The 27,255-nt window shown below is 34.1% G+C and overlaps 1 protein-coding gene across 2 annotated transcripts in view; it reads left to right on the top strand.

Moving 5' to 3' along the window:
• Positions 1–3,016: 3,016 nt before the first annotated feature.
• Positions 3,017–27,255, top strand: part of LOC101890985 (O-acyltransferase like protein) — a 69,701-nt gene continuing 45,462 nt past the window's right edge. Inside the window, exons 1-2 of one of the 2 annotated variants that reach the window (XM_059120956.1) lie at positions 3,017–3,163; positions 6,889–7,563. In XM_059120956.1, coding sequence (XP_058976939.1) covers positions 7,161–7,563 — 403 coding nt within the window. In that variant the 5' untranslated portion in view covers positions 3,017–3,163; positions 6,889–7,160. The remainder of the gene's footprint in view (positions 3,164–6,888; positions 7,564–27,255) is intronic. The other variant, XM_005177487.4, reaches the window with a different exon arrangement.

Genomic DNA, 27,255 nt, shown 5'->3' with positions numbered 1-27,255 from the left:
CAGCACGCTCCACCGAAGAATGGTTACAAAATGAGGTTCCTCGCTTCATTTCCAGCACACAATGGCCACCAAAATCTCCGGATACCAATCAGTTGGACTATTGTGTCTGGAGTATTTTGAAAAGCAAGGTTGGCACTAAAAAATAACAATTTGACGATCACCTCAAACAAGCGCTTCGGCGTGAATGGGCCAAAATACAGCAGAGCAACATTTGAGAAGCGTATGACAGTTTCATTGGCCGTTTGAAGGCCATAATTTGTGCCAAAGATGACCAATTCGAACAAATCTAAACTTATTCTAAAATTTGATGCTATTTCCGACATTTTGGCTTTCATTCAATAAAACTTAAAAAAGAAATGTAAAAATTATGGCGTTTGACTTTGTTTTTATATCACCCTTTAGAGGAGGAAAATAGCTAGAATTTTGGGTTTCGACAGAATCATTTTTTTTGGGGTGAGCTTGCAGCACTCTTTTTGGTAGAGTAATGAACTTGTATCGTAACAAGTCACATATACCCTTTAAAGCCATAAGCTATTATAATGTGCAAGTTTAGGACCCCCTACGCTATGTATGAGTTAAATGATTTTTGCGCAAAATTAGACGTTTTGGGAGTAAGAGGTAGCGAAGTAAACTGATATTACCAATTTTTGACCTGAAGTAAGTTTGATAAAAAAATATTACAAATGGAAGTTTTAAACGAATTAGATGCTCTTTTTGTACCCTACACCACATAGTGGTAAGGATATTATGCCTTTGTGCATTTGTTTGTAACATGGAGAAGGAAGCGAGATAGATCCATAGTTACTTTTGAGGATCTCCATAGAATCACTTTCTGAGTTGATTTATGCATGTCAGTCCGTCTGTCCATGTATTCTTGTGAACAAAATACAGGTCGATTGAGATGAAATTTTCCAAACAACATTTGTTTGGCCACAAGGACTATTGAAATTGGAGATAATCGGTGAAAAATTAGATATAGCTCTCATATATATCTTCGTCCGAGTTGCCTTTTATTGTGAACCAAACGTGTAATTTTGGAATTTAGCACATACAACCAAATTAGGCCTGAAAATAAGTATGCTAAATTTGATCGAAATTGGTTCAGATATAGCTATAGCTCCCATATATATAGCTCATCCGATTTATTATTTTTGTCCTCCGCAGCCGTGATATGCACTCTGTAACAACAATATTTGGGGAACTATATCAAATACAGCTCATAAATACATTTGCTAAATTTCATCGAGATCGGTTCAGATTCAGATTTGGATATAGCTCCCATGTATAACTTTGTCCGATTTACCTTTTATTGTGCACCAAACGTCTAATATTTGTCCAAACGGAATGGAATTTGGCACTTATGACCGAATTGAACCTAGAAGCTAGTATGTCAAATTTGGTGAACATCGGTTCAGATATAGCTATAGCTCCCATATATATTGTTTATCCGATTTCTTACCCACAGCCGTAATATGCACTCCGTAACAACGATATTCAGGGAAATATATCAAATACAGCTCAGAAATATATTTGCCAAATTTTATCGAGATCAGTTCAGATTTGAATATAGCTCCCATATACTTCTTTATCTGATTTCAAAAAAAATTTTGCACCAAATGGGCAATACAAGTCCGAATTTAAAAGATACAAATGCTTAGGCATGTTTAGTCCTTTGAACTTTAAATTAAAAGTATAATCATAGCGTGTATGATTAAATTCTCCCATCAAATCTTTTAATTGTTATGTGGAGCTCTACTAAATTAGCAAAGTGGTGTAGGGTATCATAAAGTCGGCACCGCACGACTTTAGGACTTTCTTTGTGTGCCCAAACAAACGAAGAGACGGACCAATTTGACTTGATTAACTGAAAATGTCCCAAAACTAATTCCGTACAAAAAGGCACTGGGATTACAACTGCCATTTCGATAAATCACATTTTTTATCTACAAAATGTCCTGATTAGCCATAAGACTGAGGCTTTAAAAATTCATTATTTGAATATAATTTCCAAAACACCTCTCGCATATGTTAACCATTCAATAATATTTTGATTGATAACATTGTGTGAGCATGCGCAGCAACCGGCATTTATTAAAAAAAAACATTTCAAACAAATGTTATTTGCCGACATTGTACTTTTAACAGAGAAATCAAACCTCTCTTGCCATTAGAAAGAGAGCGAGCAAACGAGTGATGCAATGTAACTAACAGCCAAGTCGGAGACACTGTTAATTTCAAACGTATCTCTCAGCAGTCAACCCGAAGAAAAGAATGAATGGAATTGGCCACTGTTAGCCGTAACTCTGTTAACTGCGATTTATTTCTTTTCAGCTCTGGCCAGTTAACTTCTTCATCATTTCCCACACATTGGCTGACTGAACTGAAAAGCCGTCAAAGTGACGATCTAAATCAAATTTATTTATGGCCATCGAGTTGAGAGCGGATTTTTAGCAGTCACAGTGACGAGCGGTTGTAATCTTAGCATTGTTGTTGGTTTTTCTCTTCTTTTGTCGTCCGAAATGTGTGTTTTTTCTGCTTTTTGTCAATATTTTGAAATTCTTTTGGCTGTTTTGTGTTTTTTTGGTTTTGAGAGGTTTAGTCAGGCCGCTCGCTAACAGGTTGTTCGCCCGACTGTTGGCGGTTTTTGGTTTGGGTTTGTTGTTATGTTGGTCGGTGCTAAATGTTTTTGTCTATATGATCGACCGATCGACCACAGCAAAGTTAGTTAGATTGCTCTAGCTGTTAGCTGGTGGCTAGCCATCCGTAATGGAATAATAGCACACGATGTCTTAACGTTTTTAGTATTCTTCTCGCTCAGCTCAGACTTTGTTGTCGCTGCTTTTGTTGTTGTTGTAGTTTAGTATATTCGAATAAGTCAGTTTCGAGTTTTGGATTTTGATTTTGAATGTTTTGCTGTGGGTTTTTTGCTTTGCCTTAACGCGCGCGCACTTTGCATGAATAATTCAGAAAAAAAATTGCTTCTTTCGCTTTAACCGTTTCCAGCCAACATTCAGACATTCGTAGCGTTTAGTTCGAATTGAAATTCGCATCTAAGCGGTTGTAGCGACTCGGAAAAACGGATTTGAGTGAAAAGAATCGATTCTCAAAAAATCAAAAAAAAAAAAAAATAAGAAACTTGGTTAAATTTCAAATTCAAGTGACGGTGTGTGAAAATTAAAGAATTTATGGCTATTCATGAAAAATTAAAAAAAAAAACAAGGAATATTATGAAATATTGAAAAAAAAATATTTTCAAAACCAAAACCTAAATTGTGACAATAAAAAATAAATAAACATGTTTTTATAAGAACAAAGAAGCTAAAATATTGAATTATAATTGAAAAAAAAAATAAATAAAAATCTAAAAAAAGTTCGACAGGATATTTATACAGACAGGATATTTCAAATCGTGGCTAAGAATAAATTATAGTCCAGAGACGATATTAATATTTATTAATAGAAAAATATTTTTAAACAAATTAAAAACGTTTTTGATGTTATAGCCCCTTATATAAAAATCATTTAACATTAAAAGTAAATTAAAAATAATTAAAAAATATAAGTTCAAATACATATTTTTTAATAAAAATTAATTTATTTAAATAAATCAAAAAAAAAAGATAAAAATTATTTTAAAACAAAATTAAAAAATGGATATAAAAATAAATAAATTTATCAAAATTATTTTAATAATTTTTAAATAAATTAATTTTTATTTAAAAAATACATTTAATTTAATAAAAAAAATTAATTACATTTATTTTGAGAAATAATCAACATTTACCAAAAAAAAAAAAAAAAAAAAAAATATATATATATATATATATATATATATATATATATATATATATATATATATATATATATATAAATTATATTTTTTTATAAAATTGTAATTTGTATAATCTTTTAAAATTAATATATTTTATTAAACTCATTTTTATTTTAAAAAAAATTTTATAAAAAAAAATTAATTACATTTTTTTAAAAAAATGATCCACATTTACAAAAAAATATATTTTTTTTTATTAATTTTTTTTAATAAAAGAAGAATTTTTTATACATTTGTATAATCTCTAAAAATTAATATATTTTATATCTTAAAGATCATTTAACTTATTTTTTATTTATTATCATATTATTTAAAAATAATAATTTATTTTTAAAATAAAACCATTCTTTTATTTTAATAAATTAATTTTATTTAAATTATTTTTATTTACAATTAACATAAAAGTTTCTTATATAATGGCTATAACCCAATGGACCATTGAAAAATTTTAATTTTAAAATAAAATTTTTCGAGGCCAATATTGAACGGAGGACCAAAAGAATCAGAACGAACGAGTTAATACAGCTTAAAACAATAAATTCGCTCATTCACATTTTTGGCTATTTGTGAGGGAGGTAGAGTAGGAGTGGCTAGACAGGGTACAATCCGCCAATATTGTTTAATTTTCGAGATCCAAGAAGCAATGAAACAATATTTATTGACACACATTTCGACTCCAAAATCGGATCTTGTCCAAAGAAACATGAAAAGTAGAACCTCTGTACTTTTCATAGAAAAATGTATATATTCTTTGCAGAACACAATTTTGATAGATGATTGTTCGGTTCATATAATCATTCAATCAAATGTTGATCAGGGCTGCACCTCAAATGGTCCATCCGCCTAGTCCAATTTTTGGATACTCTTTCCAACATTTCGGCCGGTATTTTACGAATAAATGCTTCAAATTTTTCTTCCAATGCGCCAATTAAAGAGGGTTCATTTGTTAAGACATGAGCTCCAAAAAAAAAAAAAAAACAAAACAGTGAAAAAAATGTTCACCGAACTCTCCTCCCTTTGTCCCTTTTGTTGAAACCACATATCATGAAAGTCAAAATTTAGCGTTTTCAGGAAAAATCGATATCGTCTCACTATAGCACTCACCATTCACAGTTACGTTACGATTGGCAGCTTCTTTTAAGAAGTACTCCAAACTCGACAATTCTGCTTATTTACATACCCATTGAGCCAAAAATGAGCTTCGCCGCTGAACACAAGAAGTGCGCGGTGACGATTCATGGATAGATTATAGATCAAACTTAAAATTCTGGACAGAGAAAAAAACGAAACGTGTTTTTATGCCCTTTTCTGTTATGCCCTTTCCAAATTAGAATTTTCGGATATCTTTTTAATTGTCAAGATATCATCGAAATTTTCGAACTTTAGATCCTAGCTGTCTTTGGACCGAATCCGTCCGTCCGTCCGTCTGGCTGGTGCGCAAATCGAAGATATTTCTGAGCTGTTTTTGATAGATTTCCCCAAAATTTCGTTGTTACAGAGTGCATATTTCGCTTGTAGAGGACAAAAATAAAACCAGTGAAGAAAGTTTTAAAGTCGAGCGGGGCCGACTTTGTGATACCCTACACCACTTTGCTAATTTAGTAGAGCTCCGCATAACAATTAAAAGTTTTTATGGGAGATTTCAATCATACACGCCATGAAAATAAATATGCCGAAGCATTCGTATCTTTCAAATTCGGACTTGTATTGCCGATTTGGTGCACAATTAATTTGAAATCGGAATAAAGACATATGTGGGAGCTATATCCAAATCGGAACCGATCCCGATAAACTTTGGCAAAGATATTTCTGAGCTGTATTTGATATATTTCCCTGAATATCGTTGTTACGGAGTACATATTACGGCTGTGGGTTACAAATATGACAAATCGGATGAACAGTATATATGGGAGCTATAGCTATAACTGAACGGATCTTCACCAAATTTGACATACTAGCTTCTAGACTCAATTCGGTCGTAAGTGCCATCCATCCCATTTGGACAAATATTAGACGTTTGGTGCGCAATAAAAGGTAAATCGGACGAAGTTATATATGGGAGCTATATCGAAATCTGAACCGATCTCGATAAAATTTAGCAAAGGTATTTCTGAGATGTATTTGATATATTTCCTCAAATATTGTTGTTACATTACGGCTGCGGAGGACAAAAATAACAAATCGGATGAACAATATATATAGGAGCTATAGCTATATCTGAACGGATTTCGATCAAATTTGGTATACTTATTTTCAGGCCTAATTTGGCCACATGTTCAAAACTCCATCCTATTCGGGCTGAAATTACACGTTTGGTGGACAATAAAAGGCAAATCGGATGAAGTTATAAAAGGGGGCTATATCTAAATTTTGACCGATTATCTCCAATTTAAACAGGGTGCGTCCTTTGCCCAATCAAATGATTTGTGCAAAATTTCTTCTGGATCGGGCAGTAAATGCGACCTGTACTTTTTTTACAAAAAAAACATGGACAGACAGACGGATGGACGGACGGATGTACGAACGTGCATACATGGTCTCAGGATGTGATTCTATGCATATCGTCAAAAGGAACTATGGGTCAATCTCATTTCCTTTTGCCTGTTACAAACAAATGCACAGAGACATAATACCCTGATCTCCTTGTGGTGTAGGGTATAAATATAACTCTTAGACGTACTGGAACATTTCCTTTTGATATCGGTTTATAAAATTAGAGTGAATCCCTTTTCTATAGTTTCAAAAATTAAAATATTTCTGCCACACCTCTTTACCAACTGTCAAGTAGCTCTACAGAAAAAATGATCAGGAATTTTGGCTGAAATGTATAAATTTCAGATTTTTGGACCCTTATCAATCAAATGTCGATATAAGCAATTGTATTCGCGTGTTTTTTTTTTTTTTTAATTTTTAACCATCTGTCATTTTTTGTGTTAACGACAAGCAAGACATTACCTCCAACGAATAACACCAAAAACGCCTACATTGCAACGAAAAGTACAAACAAAAAACTGACCCCAATTTTCTGTTAATTACATAATTTCTTCTCGTTACAGCAGCAACAACAACAACAAGAGAAAAAAAACAAAATCAAAATTATAACGACAAAACCGGACATTTAACGGAATAACGAAAAAAAAAACAAATTAAGACAAATTGCTATGCAAATTAACAAAATTAAACGAATGGAACTGTGAACAAATATAACACAAAAAAACACAAAACACAATTGACCAAAATCAAAACAAAAACAATAATTAAAAAAAGTGAAAAAATAAGAAAAAAAAAATATAAAAAACAACAAAAAACAAAGAACTACCGAAAAAAAATGCGTAACAAGGGGATAACCCTATTATGCCTGTTACTGGCAGTGTTTAGTCGTCCTCACCCTGGGATCTATGCCCTCGATGCCACAAATCATGCAGCGGCAGCCACGTGTAGTCTCAAGGACAACTGTGATCTCAACGATCAGCTGTTGACAGTTGGCGGTGAGAAAAAAGTGGGAGATTCAGCCAAACATTTGGAGGGTAAAATTGCCTCTGTCTTTGAGGATAAGGTGAACTATAGCATGCAAATATTTACTGAGGAGACAATTTTGGAATACAATGCCCTTGAGGGTACCAATATTAGTGCAGCCTCAGCATTGTCGAATTTCACACACCAATTTACCCTGGTCAAGAGTAAAGAGGATGATGACAACGACGACGATGATGTTATTGAAAGTGAAAGGGGTAAGTAGTGGGTTTATAATGCCAATAGTATATGTGTTTTTTTATTTATTTCATGATCTCCAGACACATAAAAATATCAATTACATGTGTCGAAGGTATGGTTTGCGTTGCTGTATTGTGTCGAACACAACACGTATCACAAAAATGCCACTTAACCACATCTCAAAATGAGTTTGCCCCAAAAAATCGCTCAATGGCATGATAGGCTGTAGTTTGGTTGGATTTTAATTTCCAAAATGTAATGTGATATAATTTTGATTACATAAAAAAGACAGCAAATGTACTTCAAAATATAAAACTTATTGCAAAAAAAAAAATAGCCAACAAAATTATTAGGCATCAGGCAACAGAGATTTGACCACATCCGCAAAGAAACAAGGAAGAAATAAGAGCTTTATATGCATTTAAAGGTTAATGGCTCTAAAATTGTAGACTATTGGTCACTGGGTATAAACAAATTTTTCTATAACCATGAGAGTGATACTAAATCTCATTTATGAGCCATGGCATGTTTATCTCCTCAGAGCATCAATCCTTGTTCTATGAAAATTTGAGATAAAAAATTTTTTATCGAGTCGGTTATGCCAATGTTCGATTTCTTAAATATATTTTGACTTTTGTTGTGATTGTTCATTTTGTTGTCCCTCTATGGAGTAGGTGCGGACCAAAATAAATACGATATAAATATTGCGACGTGCCAGTTTTGCACTATATTGGTTGCTTCCTTCTCTTTATATGAGGTATGGGATAATAGTGACCGAAGTATTCCATCTTCATACTTCATCTAATGCAGATGGTATGGTCAAAATTACAAGAAAATCGAAATTTTATATATCCAATTTTATGCGAAATCATAAATTCCATATTCATTTCCGGATGTTTATTTCGAATTTTATAATCATTTTGGTTATACAAAACTTTAACCCTTTTTGGGGGGAAATGTACCAGAAGGAATGGTTCAACCTCTACCATCTTTATAACAGACCTTGTGTTGATCGAAACATTGAGATATGCCAAGACTGGATGGAATCGGATGTAAATTTCGCGTTTTATAAAGCTTCATGCATATTCAAAATTTTGACTCTTTGTGGAGGAGGAGGCACCAGAAGGCGTAGACCGATATATATATAATCTACACACCAGGCCTTGTGTTAATGAAAATATTATGATGTGTTTAATTGGAATTTGAATCGGCCACTTACATGAGATTTTATGAGAGTTATAATTATTCAAAATTTTGACCCTTTCTGGGTGAGATAACAGAAGGGGTTTGCAGATATATATTATCTTCACAAAAATGCTTGTATGTGTGAAATTTCAAGAGGTTTGGATGCTTATTTCGCTTTCTTTGAACTTTGCCAAATCATGAACCCTATGTGAGGGAGGTACCAGAAGGAATGGTCCGATCTCTACCATATTTATAAGAGACCTTGTGTTGATAGAAGTATTGATATATGCGAAATCTGAGTGGATAATAATTTCGCGTTTTAAGAGCTCCTTTGATATTTCAAATTTTGACCCTTTGTGGGGGAGGTACCAGGAGGAGTGAATCGATATATTCCATCTTCACATCAGACCTTGGGTAAATAAAAATATTGTGATGTGTGTCATTTGAAGACTATCGGAATCTTATATAACATTTTATAAAAGTTATAATTATTTAAAATGTTGACCCTTTGTGGGGGAGGTACTTGATGGAGTGGACCGATATTGTAAATTTTCGCACCTGACTTAGAACTGATGCAAATATTAGGATTTGCAAAGTTGGAGCAAAATCGGATGATCGGTTCTTTTTCTGGCAGTAAAATATTTTCTTTGAAAATTTCCACCTTTTGTGGGGTAGGTACCAGAACCGATATTGCCCATTTCCGAACTCGATCTAAGTTTGATAATAATAATATGTGTCAAGTATGGACCAAATCGGATATTCGTTTCGAGAGTTGTCGTGCGTGTCAGCCAGCCAGCCAAGCAGAATGACGGACATCGCTAGATCGACTCCAAATGTCCTGAAACAGATTTGGTCCAAAGAGACCTAGGATCTAAAAATGTTATTTCGATTCTTCTCGTGAAAATCGAGAATTCGCACTCTGAATCTATTGCAAGTATCCTTTCTGGCAGTCAACGGGACACTTTTCAGAATTAAGAAAGTAAATATTTCTAATAAAAAACCAGTAACCATTCTTGTGTCTCGATGGTCGGCATTAAAAATGAGATATATAGGTCCACGTTTTCGTATAACTCCCATATAACGGTACCTTTCGATAAACGGTGTTTTGATGATTTGATTTTCCACGGATTAATTTAAAAATCGGTATTTGTAGTTCGTAAAATCGGTATTTGTAGTTCGTAGTGGTTTATAGCTCCTGAGGCAGAACATTGGAAATTTAGGTCCACGTTTTCGTATAGCCCCCACATAATGGAATATGTATATCCGGAGGATTCAGTATTTTGACGATTTTTGCCAAATTATTCCACGGATTTGTCTATAAGTTGATATTTGTAGGTCAAAATGGGTTTAAGCTCCTATGTCTACGTTTTTGGATAGCCCTCATATGACTGTACCTCCCGCTTTTCGATATTTTAAATATTTTTAGCCACTTTTCGTAATGGGTTCTAGTTCCCCAATACTGGGTATTATGAAAAAAAAAATTACCCACGAAATTGTTCCGAATTTTGTATTTAAGGAGATTTGGTAGATGACAATCCTTGAAGTAAAAAAATTTCTATGGAGGTTCCCGTTTTGGTATAGCCTCCATACAACGGCCTCACCCATTTAATGTTTTTTAATTTTAACAGCATTGTCTAGATGGTCCTGGTATTTGTAGTTTGAAGTGGAACACGTTTGAATTCAGATTAATGTATATAAAAATGTTTTATTTACCCAATGTTGGAAGTTCGGCCGAAATAAATGTTCTTTTACTTGTTTCTCGTACAAAACTAGAAATTCTTCTCAAGGAAGGTAGGGAGGTCTTCTCCCCGAAGGCAGAAATCCTAGTCATAGAAGAGTCCTAGTCCTCCTGTAGAAGTCCAGAAGGCCAGGAAGTATTCTCATAGAAAGCCAGAATCATAGCTGTCAATAGAATACTAAAGATTTCATTTTCAAAAATTGGAGTTCAAATATAGCCATACACTTTTATGAGGCACTTAAAGACAATTCAAAATCTCATATTTTTCAAACCTGTAACATATAACCTTCTTCAAATAAAACATCACCTGTAATAATTAACAACACCACTTCATATCCTTTGGCATCAAACTGGATTCTCGAAATTAAGATTCAGAATTTCTGAAACAGATTTATCGACTGATTTTTTGAATAAAATTACAACATTTCATATTTTGGTTAAAGCCCACTTCGCAGTACAATTTTTATTATTGAAAAAATTCCAATAGAGTTAATAATCTAAGTAAATATAGAACAAATAAAAAATCGATGCCATTTTCTCAAAACACTTAGCACATAATTTATTTAATGTGTTTACATTTGTGTTAACATGTTTCAATTTCGCATTGCAATTTTCAATTTGAAACTGAATTATGCAAATAAACAAAACGCAAACGTTCTAAATGATATCATTTCAGAAAAATGTTGTGGTCTCGTGACAGTTTTCAATTAAGGGTACATATGGGGTACAGGTTTAGTAATTATACTCGCAGCCATATGGCTAGCCTCTCTAGCCATATAAATCATTTGATACGGTCAAAATGTGCCTCATCGAAATAACGATTTTAGACCCTAGGTCTCCTTGGGCCGTTTCAGGACATTCGGAGTCGATCTAGCGATGTTCGTCTGTCTGGCTGGCTGGCTGGTGTGCACGATGACCCTCAAAGAGAGTATCCAACTTGGTCCAAACTTGCTACATCGTAATATTATTATCTAACATAGATCGAGTTCGTAGATGGGCAATATTGGTACACTCCAAGAAGTCCAAATTTAAAAAATATATATATTTTACTGCACAGAAAGATAAAGGATAATCCTATTTGGCTCCAACTTTGTAAATCCTAATATTTGCATCAATGCTAGGTCAGGTGCGAAAAATGGACAATATCGATCCACTCCATCAAATACCTCCCCCACAAAACGTCAACATTTTGAATAATTATATTTCTTATAAAATCAAATTGCACACATCACAATATTTTTGGTAACCCAAGGTCTGGTGGGAAGATGGAATATATCGGTCCACTCCTTCTGGTGCCTCCCCCACAAAGGGTCAAATTTTTGAATATCTATGAAACTCACAAAGAACGAAATCAGTGTCCGATTCCATTGAGACTTGGTATATCTCAATATTTCTATCAACACAAGACCTATTATAACGGTGGTAGAGATCGGGCTATTCCTTCTGGTACCTCAAAGAGGGTCAAAGTTTGGTATAATCAAAACGATTATAAAAACTGAAATAAGTATCCGGTTCTCTTCATAGTTCACACATCCCATTATTTCTTCTAAAACTAGCTCTGATGTGAGGATGAGATATATCGGTCCACTCCTTCTGGTACCTCCCCCACAAAAGGTCAAAATTTTGAATATCTATGAAACTCACAAAGAGCGAAATTAACATCCGATTCCATTCTGACAAGTTTTTTCCCTGGGATCTTAATATTAAAAATGTACTTTCCGAATATATGGACGTTATAGTCCAGAACAATTTCAGACTTAGGAAATTTTTGAATTTTCTAAAGAATTATCGCTCAATTTTAGGGAAATTTCAGATAAAAGGGTCCACAGAACAGAAACTAAAAATGAAGCGGTGTCGAGGCTGGGCACAAATGAAAGATCTCGAGGAGTACTTTCCGAATCTGTGGACGTTATAGTCAAAAAGAATTTTTGAGCGATAATTCTTCAGAAAATTCAAAAATTTCCTAAGTCTGAAATTCTTTTTGACCATAAGGTCCATATATTCGGAAAGTACCCAGCCTCGAGACCTTTCATTTGTGTCCAGCCTTGACAACGCTTCATTTTTAAATATTTTATTCTCGGTTTAAATGTAGAGTTAAGGGTTTCAAAGTTTTTCAACGTAAATTTTAATTATTTAGCGATTTCATTTTAAATTTGAAATTTGTACGGAAAATTATGAAATTTGATGAAAACTAATATAATTTAATTTACCTTTAATTTTTCTCTGGTTTACTACTCCCTCTCTCTATCTCTCCCTCTCTTTCTCTCTCTGTGTATTAACCCTTTGCGAACCGGAGAAATAATAACCCTGGTTTGTGTCTTTACTAATTAAATTTAAATTTATCTTGACGGACATTTGATATGAGGAGAGTTGGTAATAACATAATTGTTCCAGAGAACCCCAAAAACTACTCTTATTTTCCCTATAACCAGATATTGTGAAGGTATTATCAATACTGGGAATTTCCCACATTTTCGAGGGGCAACGACCTCGAATTTATTCTACAGAGCTTTAAATTAGTAATGTGAAATAGCCACCACTAAATATTTTCCCAATAAATTATATTGGTCATTCAAACCTAAATGAATCGAAATTTACTGGTGGTTCCTCAATCAAAAACCTACACGCTTCTTTACAACAATATGTAAATTACAACATCTGAATAAAACACATAATCCAAACTCTTTACTGCAAATATATGCCCCCTCTGACCCCCTCATCACACATTGCGGCCAAACCCATTTTTATGGACAGCCGCATCAGCATGTAATCGATCCCAGCCCATTCCGGAGTAACCTTCAACGAGACAAAACAAGTAAAAAAAATGTTTGACCAAAACAATCAACTGCATAACTTGAATATATGACAAAAAAAAGACCGGCCCAAGAAAAAACCCAAAAAAATATGAAAATATTATTCAATTTGAATATACAAATCACAGACGATTGAAGAGAGATGTTTCTTTCTCTTGTTGATAATAACACACTTAATTGTTTATCAATTGTTGTTCGTAAAAAAATAATCATTTTAGTATACCCCAAAAAACCAATAAATTTCACCACTTTTTAAATTCAAATATACAAGACTTATTTTGAAGCAAATTTTGTGTTGTTATTTTTTTCTGCGCTCAATAAAAGTTCACATGTCTAACGCCCACTTGCCGGTAGTCGATGACAAATAACAAAAATAACCGCTAAAAGATAATAGAATGGGCACGTTTTATTTATTTTACTATTTCTTTTAGTATACGAAGGTAGGGGAATTAAGGGAGGGAAATTTTGTGCAAGAAATAAATAGTATTTCAAAAAATTCCATGATTTTGGATACCCCAAAAATTATTTTATAAAAATATAATGAATAAAAAAACATATTTATAAAAATGTAAGACTACAGCAGTTTGAAAAGATATTAAAAAAAATTAGAACCGCAGCAGAATTTTTTTCGAATTTTACGACCATAGACGGGCTTAAAAATTGCCTTTGACCATTAGTTGCCAGTTCTTAAAAAACACTAAAAATATGTTTTGGAAAAGTCGAGGTCCCTAGCATCTCTTTAAAAATATATAAACCACTTTAAAAAGCATCAGTCGGTTTAGCCGACAGATGTATAACCTCAGTCAATGTTCGATTATTTAAATATATTTTGGCTTGTGTTATGATTATTCGAATATAAATATAATATAAATATTGCAACGTGTCAGGTTCGAACTATACCGACTACTTTCTTCACTTTATGTGTGATATGCGATAATTTTTAGAAAATGTTAAAATGATTGTAAGCTACCAGAAGGATGGGACCATTTTCATGCTTCATCAAAATTATAAGAAAATCGAACATTTTATGCGGAATCATAAATTTCACATTCATCTCAGGTTTCTGGTTGAGAGAAATATTTAGATATAGAAACTTGTAAAAAATGGCTGACTTCTATCGCAAGTTTGACAGACAAAAGTATTGAAAATTGTGACCCCTTGTGGGTGAGGTATGGGAAGGGTTTCCCAAATATATATCACCTTCACAACAGATCTTGTGCTATCAAAAATTTGAAGAGACTTGGATGCTTATTTCGCTTTCCTTGAGCGTTTTAGTTATCAAAACCTTGAACCCTATGTGGGGGAGACACTACAAGGAATGATCCGATCCCTAATATATTTAAAACAGAACTTGTGTTGATAGAAATATTGAGATGTGCCAAATCTGAATTAAATCGGATGTTTATTTCGCGTTTTATGGGTCTCATGGATATTCAAAATTTTGACTTTATTGGCGGAGGTACCAGAAGGAGTGGGCGGATATATCCCATCTTCACAGCAGATCTTGTGTTATGAAGAGAACCGTATGCTTATTTCGGATTTTATAATCGTTTTGGTTATTCAAAACTTTGACCCTTTGTGGGGGAGGTTCCAGAAGGAATGATCCGATCTCTATCATCGGATGTTAATTTTGCGTTTTATGAGCTTCATGGATATTCAATATTTTGACCCTTTGTGGGAGAGGTACAAGAAGGAGTGGACCGATATATCCCATCTTCACACCAAACCTTGGGTCAATAAAAATATTGTTATGTGTGTAATTTGAAGAGAATAAGATGCTTATTTTGGATCTTATGATCGCTTTAGTAATTAAAAACTTCGACCCTTTGTGGCGGAGGTACCAGAAGGTATGGTCCGATCTTTACCATCTTTATAACAGATCTTGTATTGATAGAAACATTAAGATGTGCCAAATCTGAAAGAAATCGGATATCAATTTCGTGTTTTATGAGCTTCATGAATATTCAAAATTATGAACCTGTGGGGGGAGTTACCGGAAGGAGTGGACCGATATATTCCATCTTTAAACCAGACCATGGGTTAATAAAAATATTGCGATGTGTGTAATTTGAAGACAATCTGACTCTTACATCAAATTTTAAAAGAGTTATAATTATTCAAAACTTTGACCCTTTGTGGGGGAGGTACTTGATGGAGTTGGCCGATAAGTTTCATTTTCCCACCTGACCTTATACAAATATTAGAATTTGCAAAATTGGAGCAAAATCATTGAAACAAAATTCAAAGCCATTCCCAAAAACACAATAAGCAAATGCTGATCTGAAAAAAAATAATGTTTTGAAAATCCATGACCATAGCAGACCCTTAAAAACTGAAGAATTCCAGGACAAAAAGTTCCTTAATAAATGTTAAAAATTCATGGACATAGAAGGTTCATGAAAAAAAAATCTTTAAAAATCCAGAACCACACCCAGCCTTTTATAATATCACAACTGCAACTTGCATTATTCTTTAAAAAATTCAAATAATTTCAAAAATGACATGCCTTTTATATATCCCTCAAAATTCTCATACCATCCCCCACAACTCATTTTCGACATTAAATATTTCAAAAGTAAAAAAAAACTATTTCATTTTTTGCCGCTGCTTAGCTGGTTAAGTGAGCGCCCTCTAATCATCATCGCTTACGTTCGGCCCAGACAATTCAGACAACAACCTACGGATATTGACCACTAATGTTGATTGAGAGGGGGTTACGTTATATGTTTTTTTTTTTTTTCTTTTAACTTTTCGCTTTTGTGGGAGGGTATTCCACGCTTTAAACACAAACTGTTAAGCTTTGAATGAATGAACATAAAATTGTTAAAAATTTACCAAAACTATGTCAATTGCTCTCTACAATTTTAGTGGCATTTATTTATATTTAGCATAGTTCCTAAACCTCTACAGCTGCTAAATTTCATAGTTTTGAGTAGTTGTAGTTTTTTTTTGTTGTAGAACAACGTGGTCATTTATATGTGTGTCTTTGGTTGTAAATATTTGCACATAATAATGTCTTATTTTTTTCGTAGCAGAAACATTACTTTGATGGTTGATAGGCTTGGCGTTAGGAGAATGACTTGCGAAATGACTACTTTCTTTTAAAAGAAAACAAGAAAAAGAAACTAGAAGTTTCGTAAGAAGTTAAGAGGGATTAAATATATTAAGAGGGATTATAAATATTTGCACATAATAATGTCTTATTTTTTTCGTAGCAGAAACATTACTTTGATGGTTGATAGGCTTGGCGTTAGGAGAATGACTTGCGAAATGACTACTTTCTTTTAAAAGAAAACAAGAAAAAGAAACTAGAAGTTTCGTAAGAAGTTAAGAGGGATTAAATTATAAGGTATTAATTTGAATTATATTTAATTATCTAAAAATAGAACAGACCTTTATGGGTTGATTTGTATACAGAAGACTTCTTTTACTTCTTTGCAAAAATGTGGCGAGACGTGATTGTCAGTATGCTTCACTGTTGGTTTTTCTAAAATTCCTTTAGAACTAGAGTTGTATCTTTAATATTATAGGCGAGCAAAATCCGCCTCAAAATCCGTACATTTAAAAGAGTACTTTAGTAGTATACATTTTCTCAACCACAGATACCTGCTACGATTTCAGCTTTCTAATTTCCTTCATTATCAAATTCAGCACAAATTAGTACAATTATAGTACACGTATCCAAAACCAGCTTCTACTCTCAACCACAGAAGCCAACAGTGATATCCATATCCAATTTACCCAATTTAGTACCACTCAGTACACTTTTCGAACAATTATAGTGCACATTTCCTAATCCACCTCCATATCTTAATCTCAGTTATCTAAATATCAAATTTCCGATTTCTTGTCCCTATTCCTTTTCCAATTCCCAAACTTAGTAATCTTTAGTTCTTTTCGTACAATTATAGTACAGATCTCAAATATCAAATATCAAAAGACCTCAATATCAAATAGGAGGATTACAGCCCAATGCCATCACCCATTACCAAATTTAGTATCATTCGCCATCACCAAATCTCAAACATAAATACCATAAGTAATCTAAATACTAAATTTTAAAATTGTATCTCTATCCCTTCACCTAATAACATACAGGGTGAGATAAAAAACTGCAACAAAGTCAAAAGCCATAATTTTTACATATTTTTATACCCTCCACCTTGGAAAGGAGGGTATATTAACTTTGTCATTCCGTTTGTAACATCCCTAAATATTCGTTTTAGACCCCATAAAGTATATATATTCATAATCAGCATAAAATTCTAAGTCGATTTAACGATGTCCGTCTGTCTGTCTGTCCGTCTGTCTGTCTGTCTGTCCATCTGTCTGTCTGTCTGTTGAAATCACGATACAGCCCACATTATTTGACGTAGAGCTCCAAAATTGAGCAGAGCTATTTGCATTGTGTCTAGGATGGTTGGTATTGAAAATGAGATATATCGGTCCACGTTCTGGTATAGTCCCCATATAAAGGTACCTCCCGATATTTAGTATTTTAGTTTTTTTACCACATTTTTTCACGGATTTGTCTGAAAATCGGTATTTGTTGGTCATAATGGGTTCCAGCTCCGGTGGCGAAACATTGTAATTATAGGTCCACGTTTTGGTATAGCCCCCATATAACGGTACCTCCCGATATTCGGTAATTTGATGATTTTTGCCACAGTTTTTTAGGGATTTGTTCGAAAATTGGTATTTGTTGGTCATAATTGGTTCCAGCTTCGGTGGCGAAACATTGCATGCATGGGTCCATGATTTGATATAGCCCCCATATAACGGTACCTCCCGATATTCGGTATTTTGATGGTTTTTGCCACATTTTTTCAGGGATTTGTTCGAAAATTGGTATTTGTTGGTCATAATTGGTTCCAGCTTCGGTGGCGAAACATTGCATGCATGGGTCCCCCATATAACGGTACTTCCCGATATTCGGTATTTTGATGGTTTTTGCCACATTTTTTCACTGATTTGTCTAAAAATTGGTATTTGTGGGTCATAATGGGTTCCAGCTCCGGTGGCGAAACATTGTAATTATAGGTCCACGTTTTGGTATAGCCCCCATATAACGGTACCTCCCCATAATCGGCATTTTAATGGTTTTTGCCACATTTCTTCTAATGTTTATTTTACCCTAAGGTGGAGGGTATTAAAAGTTTGGCCCGGCCGAACTTAATGTTTTTTTTTTATTTGTTTTTTTTTTTTTTTAAATTTTATTGAATGAAAGCAAAAAATGTCGGAAATAACATCAAATTTTAGAATAAGTTTAGATTTGCTCGAATCGGTCACCTTAGGCACGAATTATGGCCTTCAAATGGCCAATGAAACCGTCACACGCTGCCCGAATGTTGCTTTGCGGTATTTTGGCCCATTCCCGGTGAAGCGCTTGCTTCAAGTGATCGACACTTAGGTATTTTTTAGTGTCAACCTTGCTTTTCAAAATACTCCAGACACAATAGTCCAACGGATTGGTATCCGGAGATTTTGGTAGCCATTGTGCGCTGGAAATGAAGCGAGGAACCTCATTTTGTACCCATTCTTGGGTGGCGCGTGTTGAGTACGATGGTCGATTAATACGAGCGGAGAGCGACCATTGGCTGTTATGGCGGCCCACACCATCACCATGGCTGGCGCTTGAGTTCTGGTGGCCAACCGAAATTGCACATTTTTGAGCTGACCTCTGTGTTTGTTTACAAACTGCTGGACAATGAATGTTTTCTCATCGGAGAAAACAAAATTCAACAGTTCACCACTTTCGGCCAAGCGAAGCAACTCTTTAGCTCTTTTGAGTCTATATTCTTTCCGTTGCGGTTTAAGTTCTTGCACTTTTTGGAATTTCAATGGCTTTACACCGTGCTCATTTTTCATTATTTGCCGAATGGAATATTGCGAGATGTTCACCTCAAGGGCCCCTCGGCCACTGCGACGCGGGTTTCGATCAAGTCGCTTCTTTACTTTTTGAACCATTTCAGCTGATGTTGCTGTCTCCTCCGTCCACGGTAACGAGCGATGGTACGAGACACAAAAGATTTATTCACATTTAAATGCTGAAGTGCTCTAACGATAGCCACTTGTGGTTTTCCAGTCAAATATAAAGAAATCACACTATCACGCTTGAAATCTCTCACGAAAATTCTCTCTTTCTGGAAAATTCTCACCAAAATGCTTTTGTACGCTTGTAAACAATACAATGAGCTGTCACTGGAATAACTTTAACAGCTGTCGGACAAGTGGCTTAGAAATGACAGCAGTCTGAAGTCAGTTGCAGTTTTTTCATCTCTCCCTGAACTCCCATATTCGTAATTTTGTTCATTTTAGCCTCAGTTCCTAACGTATCGGTAGTCACAGCTCATAATGGGTTTTACCTACTGTGGCGGAACATTGTCCACGAATAGCTATCGATATTTCTCTTTATTCGTTATTTTGCCGAGTTTAGACACATTTTCTAACGAAATTACTTAAAATTCCGTTTTTTTGGTTTTCCTAATGGGTTCTCTACTATTGTTGCAGAATAAATTTGTTCAACAACGTTTTTCCATAACATCCTCCCGATTTTTGGTATTTTAATAATTTTAGGCTAATATTTTATAAAACTGTTTGAAATGTAGATTGTATCCTCCTAATGGCAGAAGTGACGTTTACCCCTCGAATACTAGAATTTCGATATTAAAATATATATTTTTACATAAATTATTTTACAACTGGTAGAGAGGGTATAAAATAAAAAAGTTCGACCCAGCCGAACTCAACAGCTTTTTTGCTCGTTTTTTTTTTTTTAATTGAAAATTCCTAGTTTTTCTAAGGCAATCGAAGGTAGCTACTATAAAAGTAATTTAAAATTGGTCGATTCTAGTCACCATTTGAGCAGATGGCAGAAGGAGACAATTACTGGAACCAAACCTTCCGATTATCTTAGAGAAACGGACTTATAAAAATTGTTAAAAATGTGAAAAAAAAAAACAAAATATTTTCAAAAAGCTATGATAGGAAAGCTATTACAAAAGTTCAATTCGGCATTTTATCGTGTTCTATTGACTTTGAAGAAAGAGTTACCTAACCCTCAACGCCTTCCTAAGAACTGGAACAGGGTGCCTCGTGAAATTATTTTATTGGTAATTTATAGAAACACTTGTTTTATCTACACAAAAGTAATTTTATAAGACCTTTGTAAAGTTATATCGAACCAAATTAATACACCACCCACCCATCGCATGCAGGAGAGTTTAAAACCTTCTAGAACACTCATTTTATCAAGATTAGTCAACGATTTGGGGATATCACTATTCTTCACATTTTTATCTTCCAAATACATTCTTAAACCTGATATTAACAAAGAAAGCCTAATGAAGATCCACGAATTGAAATATCACACATACGAGAGTATATACTCTTGGGGGACCGGTTTAAGAATGTGGACCATTAGATTTAATTTATTGCTCAGCGTTATTCAGCAAATTTGGGCTATTTATGGGAAACGAAATAGTAAAAATATCTACCTCTCGATTTTGTTTACCTGTCGGAACAATAGCCTCAAAATTAGAAGAAACCAGAACGTGTGCCGTATGACACGATTTTTTTAAAGAACATCGAATGCAAATAGCATCGAATCTGGTTTCTATGTCCAGGTCAAATGATCGGATCCATTCACTTTGAGGAAAAACAAGAACTTCCTGTAGAGCACTCAGAAATATCAGTTCTCAAATAATTATTTAGAAAAAAATTGGTAATGACCTAGATTTTAAATATTTTTTTGCGGTTTCAAAACATGTTTAAGAATTTTTTATATTTTTTCAATTTTGTTTAAAAATGGTAGAATAAGGGAGCTGATTATTCCGAAATTATTTAACAAAAATCGGTGATTTTTTTTGGCGTTTTTCTTTCAAAACCTGTTTTAGCAATCTCCTGTCCAATTTATACTGATTTATTCTGACAACCTACCACGATGTCGGATATTAAGATGGTATTATATTCTGCTCCAAAGTTAAGTTTAGAACTTACAAATAACTGTCAATCGTGTAGGTATGCATAAGCTATACGAGAGATTTAATTCGATACATTCCATTAAGCCAATTAATTAAAAATACAAATATTTCGAATACTCAATTCTCAAAACTATTCAATAAATATTTCAATCTAATTTTCAAAATGTTCACACACACACAAGACGCATATCAAAATACCCGCATCGGACGGACGGATGTCAGTTATCAGAGAATAAATCTAAAAGCAGTTCTTACGCTTCAATTGCCACATAACAATCGCCACTTAATACCTCGCTCAACAAATGAGCACAAAATATCGAGAAATTATGAATTCTAGGCATTCGAATATCGAAAAAAAAAATTCCCCTTTGGCCACCCCCATACCCAACCTTGTACTGAGAAATAATTTGCTCTTTATTTTCGCTCTCGTATGTTCGCTGATATTTATGCAAAATTTTAATTTTGAAAATAAGAAAACACAACCAGCACAGTAGCGTACATCGATGGCATACCAAATCATGATATGAAAATTTCCGAAACCATAAAACGACGCAGCTTAGTCAAGCTGTGATCAATTGCCGACTGTGAGGTGAATATCAATTGCCACCATCGTCGTCGTTGTAGCTGCGGATGATGATGAGCTTGATATTATTATTAGCCGCATTGAAAAGCGAAACATTGACATGCAGCTAAGCGTAGAGTGGACCGACCGACCCATAGAAGATAAGGAAGATTACACAAACATTCTAAAAAAGGTCTATTCAATGTCCAGCATGTAATTATAGAAAATAAAGTGTAGGAAGTATTACGGATTAGCATTTGCTTATTTGCATAATATAATCTGTTGAGGTTTATGGAAGCACGTAAAATCTTGAGTGGCAGAGAATTAGACGGGGAGAAAGATGATGATTTCATAGCTTACAAGGAATGTTAGAGGCAGTCTGTGAAGGTTTTCTATTCTAAAAACATTTGTAAGAGGTCTTCTATCCATAGGAATACTATATTTAGCTAGAAAAAATGCAAACCAAGCTAATTTTTCCCAAGTTCAGAAAGGGTTAATAAAGAGAGAGAGAGAGAGAGAAAGATAGAAAGAGAGACAAAAGAGAGGGAGAGAGAGAGAGTAAACGAAAGGGAAATTTAAGACATTTTAGCTGATGTCTTAAATTTGCCAACAACTACTCTATCTCTATCCCTCTCTCTCGCTGACTCGCTCTATCTCTATCTCTCTCTCTCTTTATTAACCCATTCTTAACTTTCGAGAAAAACTCGCTGGTTTCGTGTCATATTCCACCTCCTTATTTTTGTTCGAAATATCGTATTTTCTAATTTTCTTGGTTGTTTGTTGGCACAGAAATTTGAACCACCGAACTGCCTTTCTCTGTGCCGTCATTGCTCATTACTTAGTAATATAAAATACAATTATTCAAGTATAAAATGTGAAATTCTTTTGGAAATAACTCATTAACCAGATTATTTTTTTTGGCACTATGAATTCATTTTGCAATTCTAGTTTCGGACAGGCTCATTCCATGCTGTCGTTACTCATTACTTGGATATATAAAAGTTTAACAGCAAGGTTAACTCAATGTTTCATAGCTTACTTTTAATGCAAAGGACATATACTAGTCATTATTTTGGGCCTACATGTAATACAAAAATACCGTATAAGGCCTACTGTCCACAAGTCTAATGTCCACAAAAGGTCTATGGATGATCATGTGTGTGCAGAAGACCAGCAGAAGATATTTGGTCTACAGGAGGCACTGAACAGAAGATCTTTGGTCCGTAAAACACCTGTAAAGTGCATTATATCTGTAGAAGAACTATAAATGCCCTCCGGTATATTGAAAACTTGCAGAAGTTCTTCTTTTAGACCTTGGAGGTATTTTTTGAATAAAAGGCCTATTTATGATATTCTATACAACTTCGTAAAACTGATGGACATTTTTTAGAATTTTCTCTGTTCCCAAAAGAACTGCAATAAGTCTTATATTTATGACAGTTCAGTAAAATACCTTATGTATATGGAAGACCTAGATAAGCCGTTCTGTCTATGGAAGACCTAAATTTTATTGAATTAAAGCAAAAAATGTCGGAAATAGCATCAAATTTTAGAATACGTTTAGATTTGTTCGAATTGGTCACCTTTGGCATGAGTTATGGCCTTCAAACGGCCAATGAAACCGTCACACGCTGCCCGAATGTTGCTCTGCGGTATTTTGGCACATTCCCGGTGAAGTGCTTGCTTGAGGTGATCGACACTTTGGTATTTTTTAGTGCCAACCTTGCTTTCCAAAATACTCCAGACACAATAGTCCAACGGATTGGTATCCGGAGATTTTGGTGCCAATTGTGCGATGGAAATGTAGCGAGTAACCTCATTTTGTAATCATTCATGGGTGGCACGTGCTGAGTGCGATGGTACTGAGTCCTGTTGAAATGTCCAAGATGTGCGGCCAAAATATTTGCGTGCCGTTTAATATAAACTCCAAAATATTTTCGCGATAATATTCGGCATTTATTCTGATGCCACGGTCGATTAATACAAGCTGACTCCTGTTGGAATGCCCAAGGTCTGCGGCCAAAATGATTGCGTACCCAAGTCTTTAATACACCCTTCAGAATATTTTCACGATAATATTCGGCTTTTATTCCAATGCCACGGTCGATTAATACGAGCGGAGAGCGACCATCGGTGTTATGGCGGCCACACCACCACCACGGCCGGCGCTTGAGTTCTCGTGGCCAACCGAAGGTGCACATTTTCAGCTGACCTCTTTGGCAAGTTAACACGATCATTTTGTTTGTTTACAAACTGCTGGACAACGAATGTTTTCTCATCGGAAACGGAGAAAACTTAATTCGGCAGTTCATCACTTTCGACCAAGCGAAGCAACTCTTTAGCTCTTTTGAGTCTATTTTCTTTCTGTTGCGATGTAAGCTCTTGCACTTTTTGCAATTTCAATTGCTTTACCCCGAGCTAATTTTTCAATATTTGCCCAATGGTATATTGCGATATGTTCAACTTAGGAGGCAGTTTTCGGCCACTTCGACGCGGGTTTCGATCAAGTCGCTTTTTTACCTTTCGAACCATTTCTGCTGATGTTGTTGCTGTTTTCTTCCGTCCACTTCCTTGAGGTCGGGCTACGCTACCAGCATAACGGTACCGAGCAATGGTACGAGACACAAAAGATTTATTCACATTTAAATGCTGAAGTGCTCTAACCACTTGTGCTTTTCCAGCCAAATATAAAGAAATTAGACTATCACGCTTGAATTTCATCACGAATAACTTTTTTTTCCTGGAAAATTTTCACAAAATTGCTTTTGTACTCTTGTAAACAATATAATGAGCTGTCACAGGAAAAATTATGACAGCTGTCGGTCGAGTGGCTTCGAAATGACAGCAGTCTGAAGTTGGTTGCAGTTTTTTAATCTCACCCTGTATATTATATATTTCTTTGTATATTCGAACTAGCCTCTTGCCAAAAAAAAGTATTCCTCAAAGCTACGGCGTTCACTGAATTATTTACAGCCTCCAAGTAAATAAGCCAAACATGTGATATTAAAATCTGAAATCACCGTAAACTCCCCATAGAATTTTATTTTGTTTACCATAGCTTTTATGAATGAATTTATTTCAGAATTCACCCAGTAAGTGAATTTTTTAATATTTGTTAACAAATTTTTAAATCCCATCAAGTAAAAAAAAAAAAAAAAACAAACAAAAACACATTTGTTTATTTTGAAAACATTTCACAAAGAACATTAAATTTCGGCCACAAATTGTCGCTTTTATGAGACGACATCAATCACAAAGTCCACTCATTTAATAAAATGTATCCCGTTCATAATATAAAAATTTTATAACTATAATACTTTCTTGTTATTCTTTGTATTTCAAAAAAAAAAAAAAAAATAACATCTAATATTTTATTCAAACAATTACGAATGTCAACACACCCTCGCCGTTTTTTATGATTTCTTTTTACTTGTTATTAAAGTGAAAAATTGTGAAAAAAAAAATCCCCTTTTGACATATTGGTACACAGAAGAGGCTACTCACTGCATGGCACGAAGAAGTTCTAAGTTATTTGCCAAAAAGCCGGAAAAAAACAATAATGTGTTAATTTCTAATTAAAACATTTGTCAAGTATGACGCACACCTTTGGAACGAACTAAAAAAGCAAAACAAAAAGGTGTTTGTATATATACAATGAAAAATATTACGAAATGTTATAAAATATTAAAACTATTATCTCATCACAAAAAATGTAGTTGATTTAGAACATTGATGTGAGAAAAAATATCCTCAAATGATACCACAAACATTGGTGTAGATCGGAGATATGGCTGAATAAAGGGTGAAGATGTTAAAAGTTTAGAAAAAAAAAAAATAGATCAGATGAGATTTGGATATAGCTTCCATCCATAACAATTTTGTTTTGTGTTAATTGTGCAACAAATGCTTAATATCTCTCAGTTAGGATGATATATGGCTTAGAACATAGTTATATCTCTATACTATAAACTATAAAAAAATCTTTTAAAATTGTTCCTTATATAGTATAAATACCGTATATAATTAGGTATATTTTATAAGAGTGCTGTGCGAAAATTGTGGATTTGAGTAGATAATATTCTATAACGGAAGATGATACCTATTGCCAACACCAAATACCATCCTTGATATAACCAGAAGAAGTGGACCTATATAAGCAATTTCCTGTCATTGAAGGCAGTATCCGATACGAACTTCAATTACGAAATTTGAAGTGATCCCGTGAAAGATGGGGGTATATTTTTAAACTACAAATCATTGAACTATACCTAAACGCAGATGTTTGTTCGGTTTTACAACAGTTTTAGTGAAAACTTCATATATTATACTAAATGCTCAGACTTTCAAGGTTTTTACATTACCCCAATTTTTCGGAAAGGAAAATGTTTACCTTTTACATCAAAAAGTCTTCAAAATCTTTAAAACCATTAAACAATGGACCCGCATTCGATTTTTCTATCCAACGCAAGAGTTACCTCAATATCAAATTTCAGGACTTCAGCTGTGTAATTTTCCCTATTATCAAATTTAGTACTATTTAGTACTATTATATTACACATATCTAAACAAGCTCCTTCTCTCAACTACAGATACCAACAGTGACATCCATATCAAATTTCAGAATTCCAGCTCTATTCCTTTACTCAATACCAAATTTAGTACCATTTTGTACTTTTCGTACAAAATAGGACACATTTCCAAACAACCGCTAAATCTCGAAAACAAATACCATTAGTAATCTATGTAACATATTTCAGAATTCTATTCAACCAATACCAAATTTAGTACTTTTCGTACAATAATATTTCCAAAACTACCACCTTAACACATACACCAACAGATCATCAATATCAAATTTTGGAATTCTATCTCCCAATACCCATTGTAGTACTATTTAGTGCTTTTCGTACAATTATAGTGCACATTTGCGAATCCACCTACATATATTCGCCACAGACACTATGACAGATATCTATATATAATTTCAGGACTCCAACCTCATCCCTTCACTTAAAACCAAACTTTTTGTACAATTGAAGTACACACTTCCAAACCCATCTCTATATCTCATTTCTAGATACCAACAGATATGGAATGAATTTCCAAACCACCGTCAAATATCAAATACCATATCTGGAAATACCATTCGTAATCTAAATATCAAATTTCAGAATTTTATCTTTAATCCCTCAACTAATATCAAATATAGTACCAAACAGTACTTTTCGTACAATTAAAGTAACTATTTCCGAAACCAATTCCATATCTTAACACAAACACCAACAGAGACCTCAATATCATATTTTGGAATTCCATATCCATCCCTTCACACAATACCCAATTTTGTACGACTTAGTTCTTTTCGAACAATTATAGTACACATTTCAAAAACCATCTCCATATAACAATCCTAGTTACCAACAGAGACC

Source organism: Musca domestica, unplaced genomic scaffold, assembly GCF_030504385.1.
Source record: "Musca domestica strain aabys unplaced genomic scaffold, Musca_domestica.polishedcontigs.V.1.1 18, whole genome shotgun sequence".
NCBI lineage: Eukaryota > Metazoa > Arthropoda > Insecta > Diptera > Muscidae > Musca > Musca domestica.
Note: the sequence above shows the minus strand (reverse complement) of the source record. Positions and strands in the feature narration are given on the sequence as shown.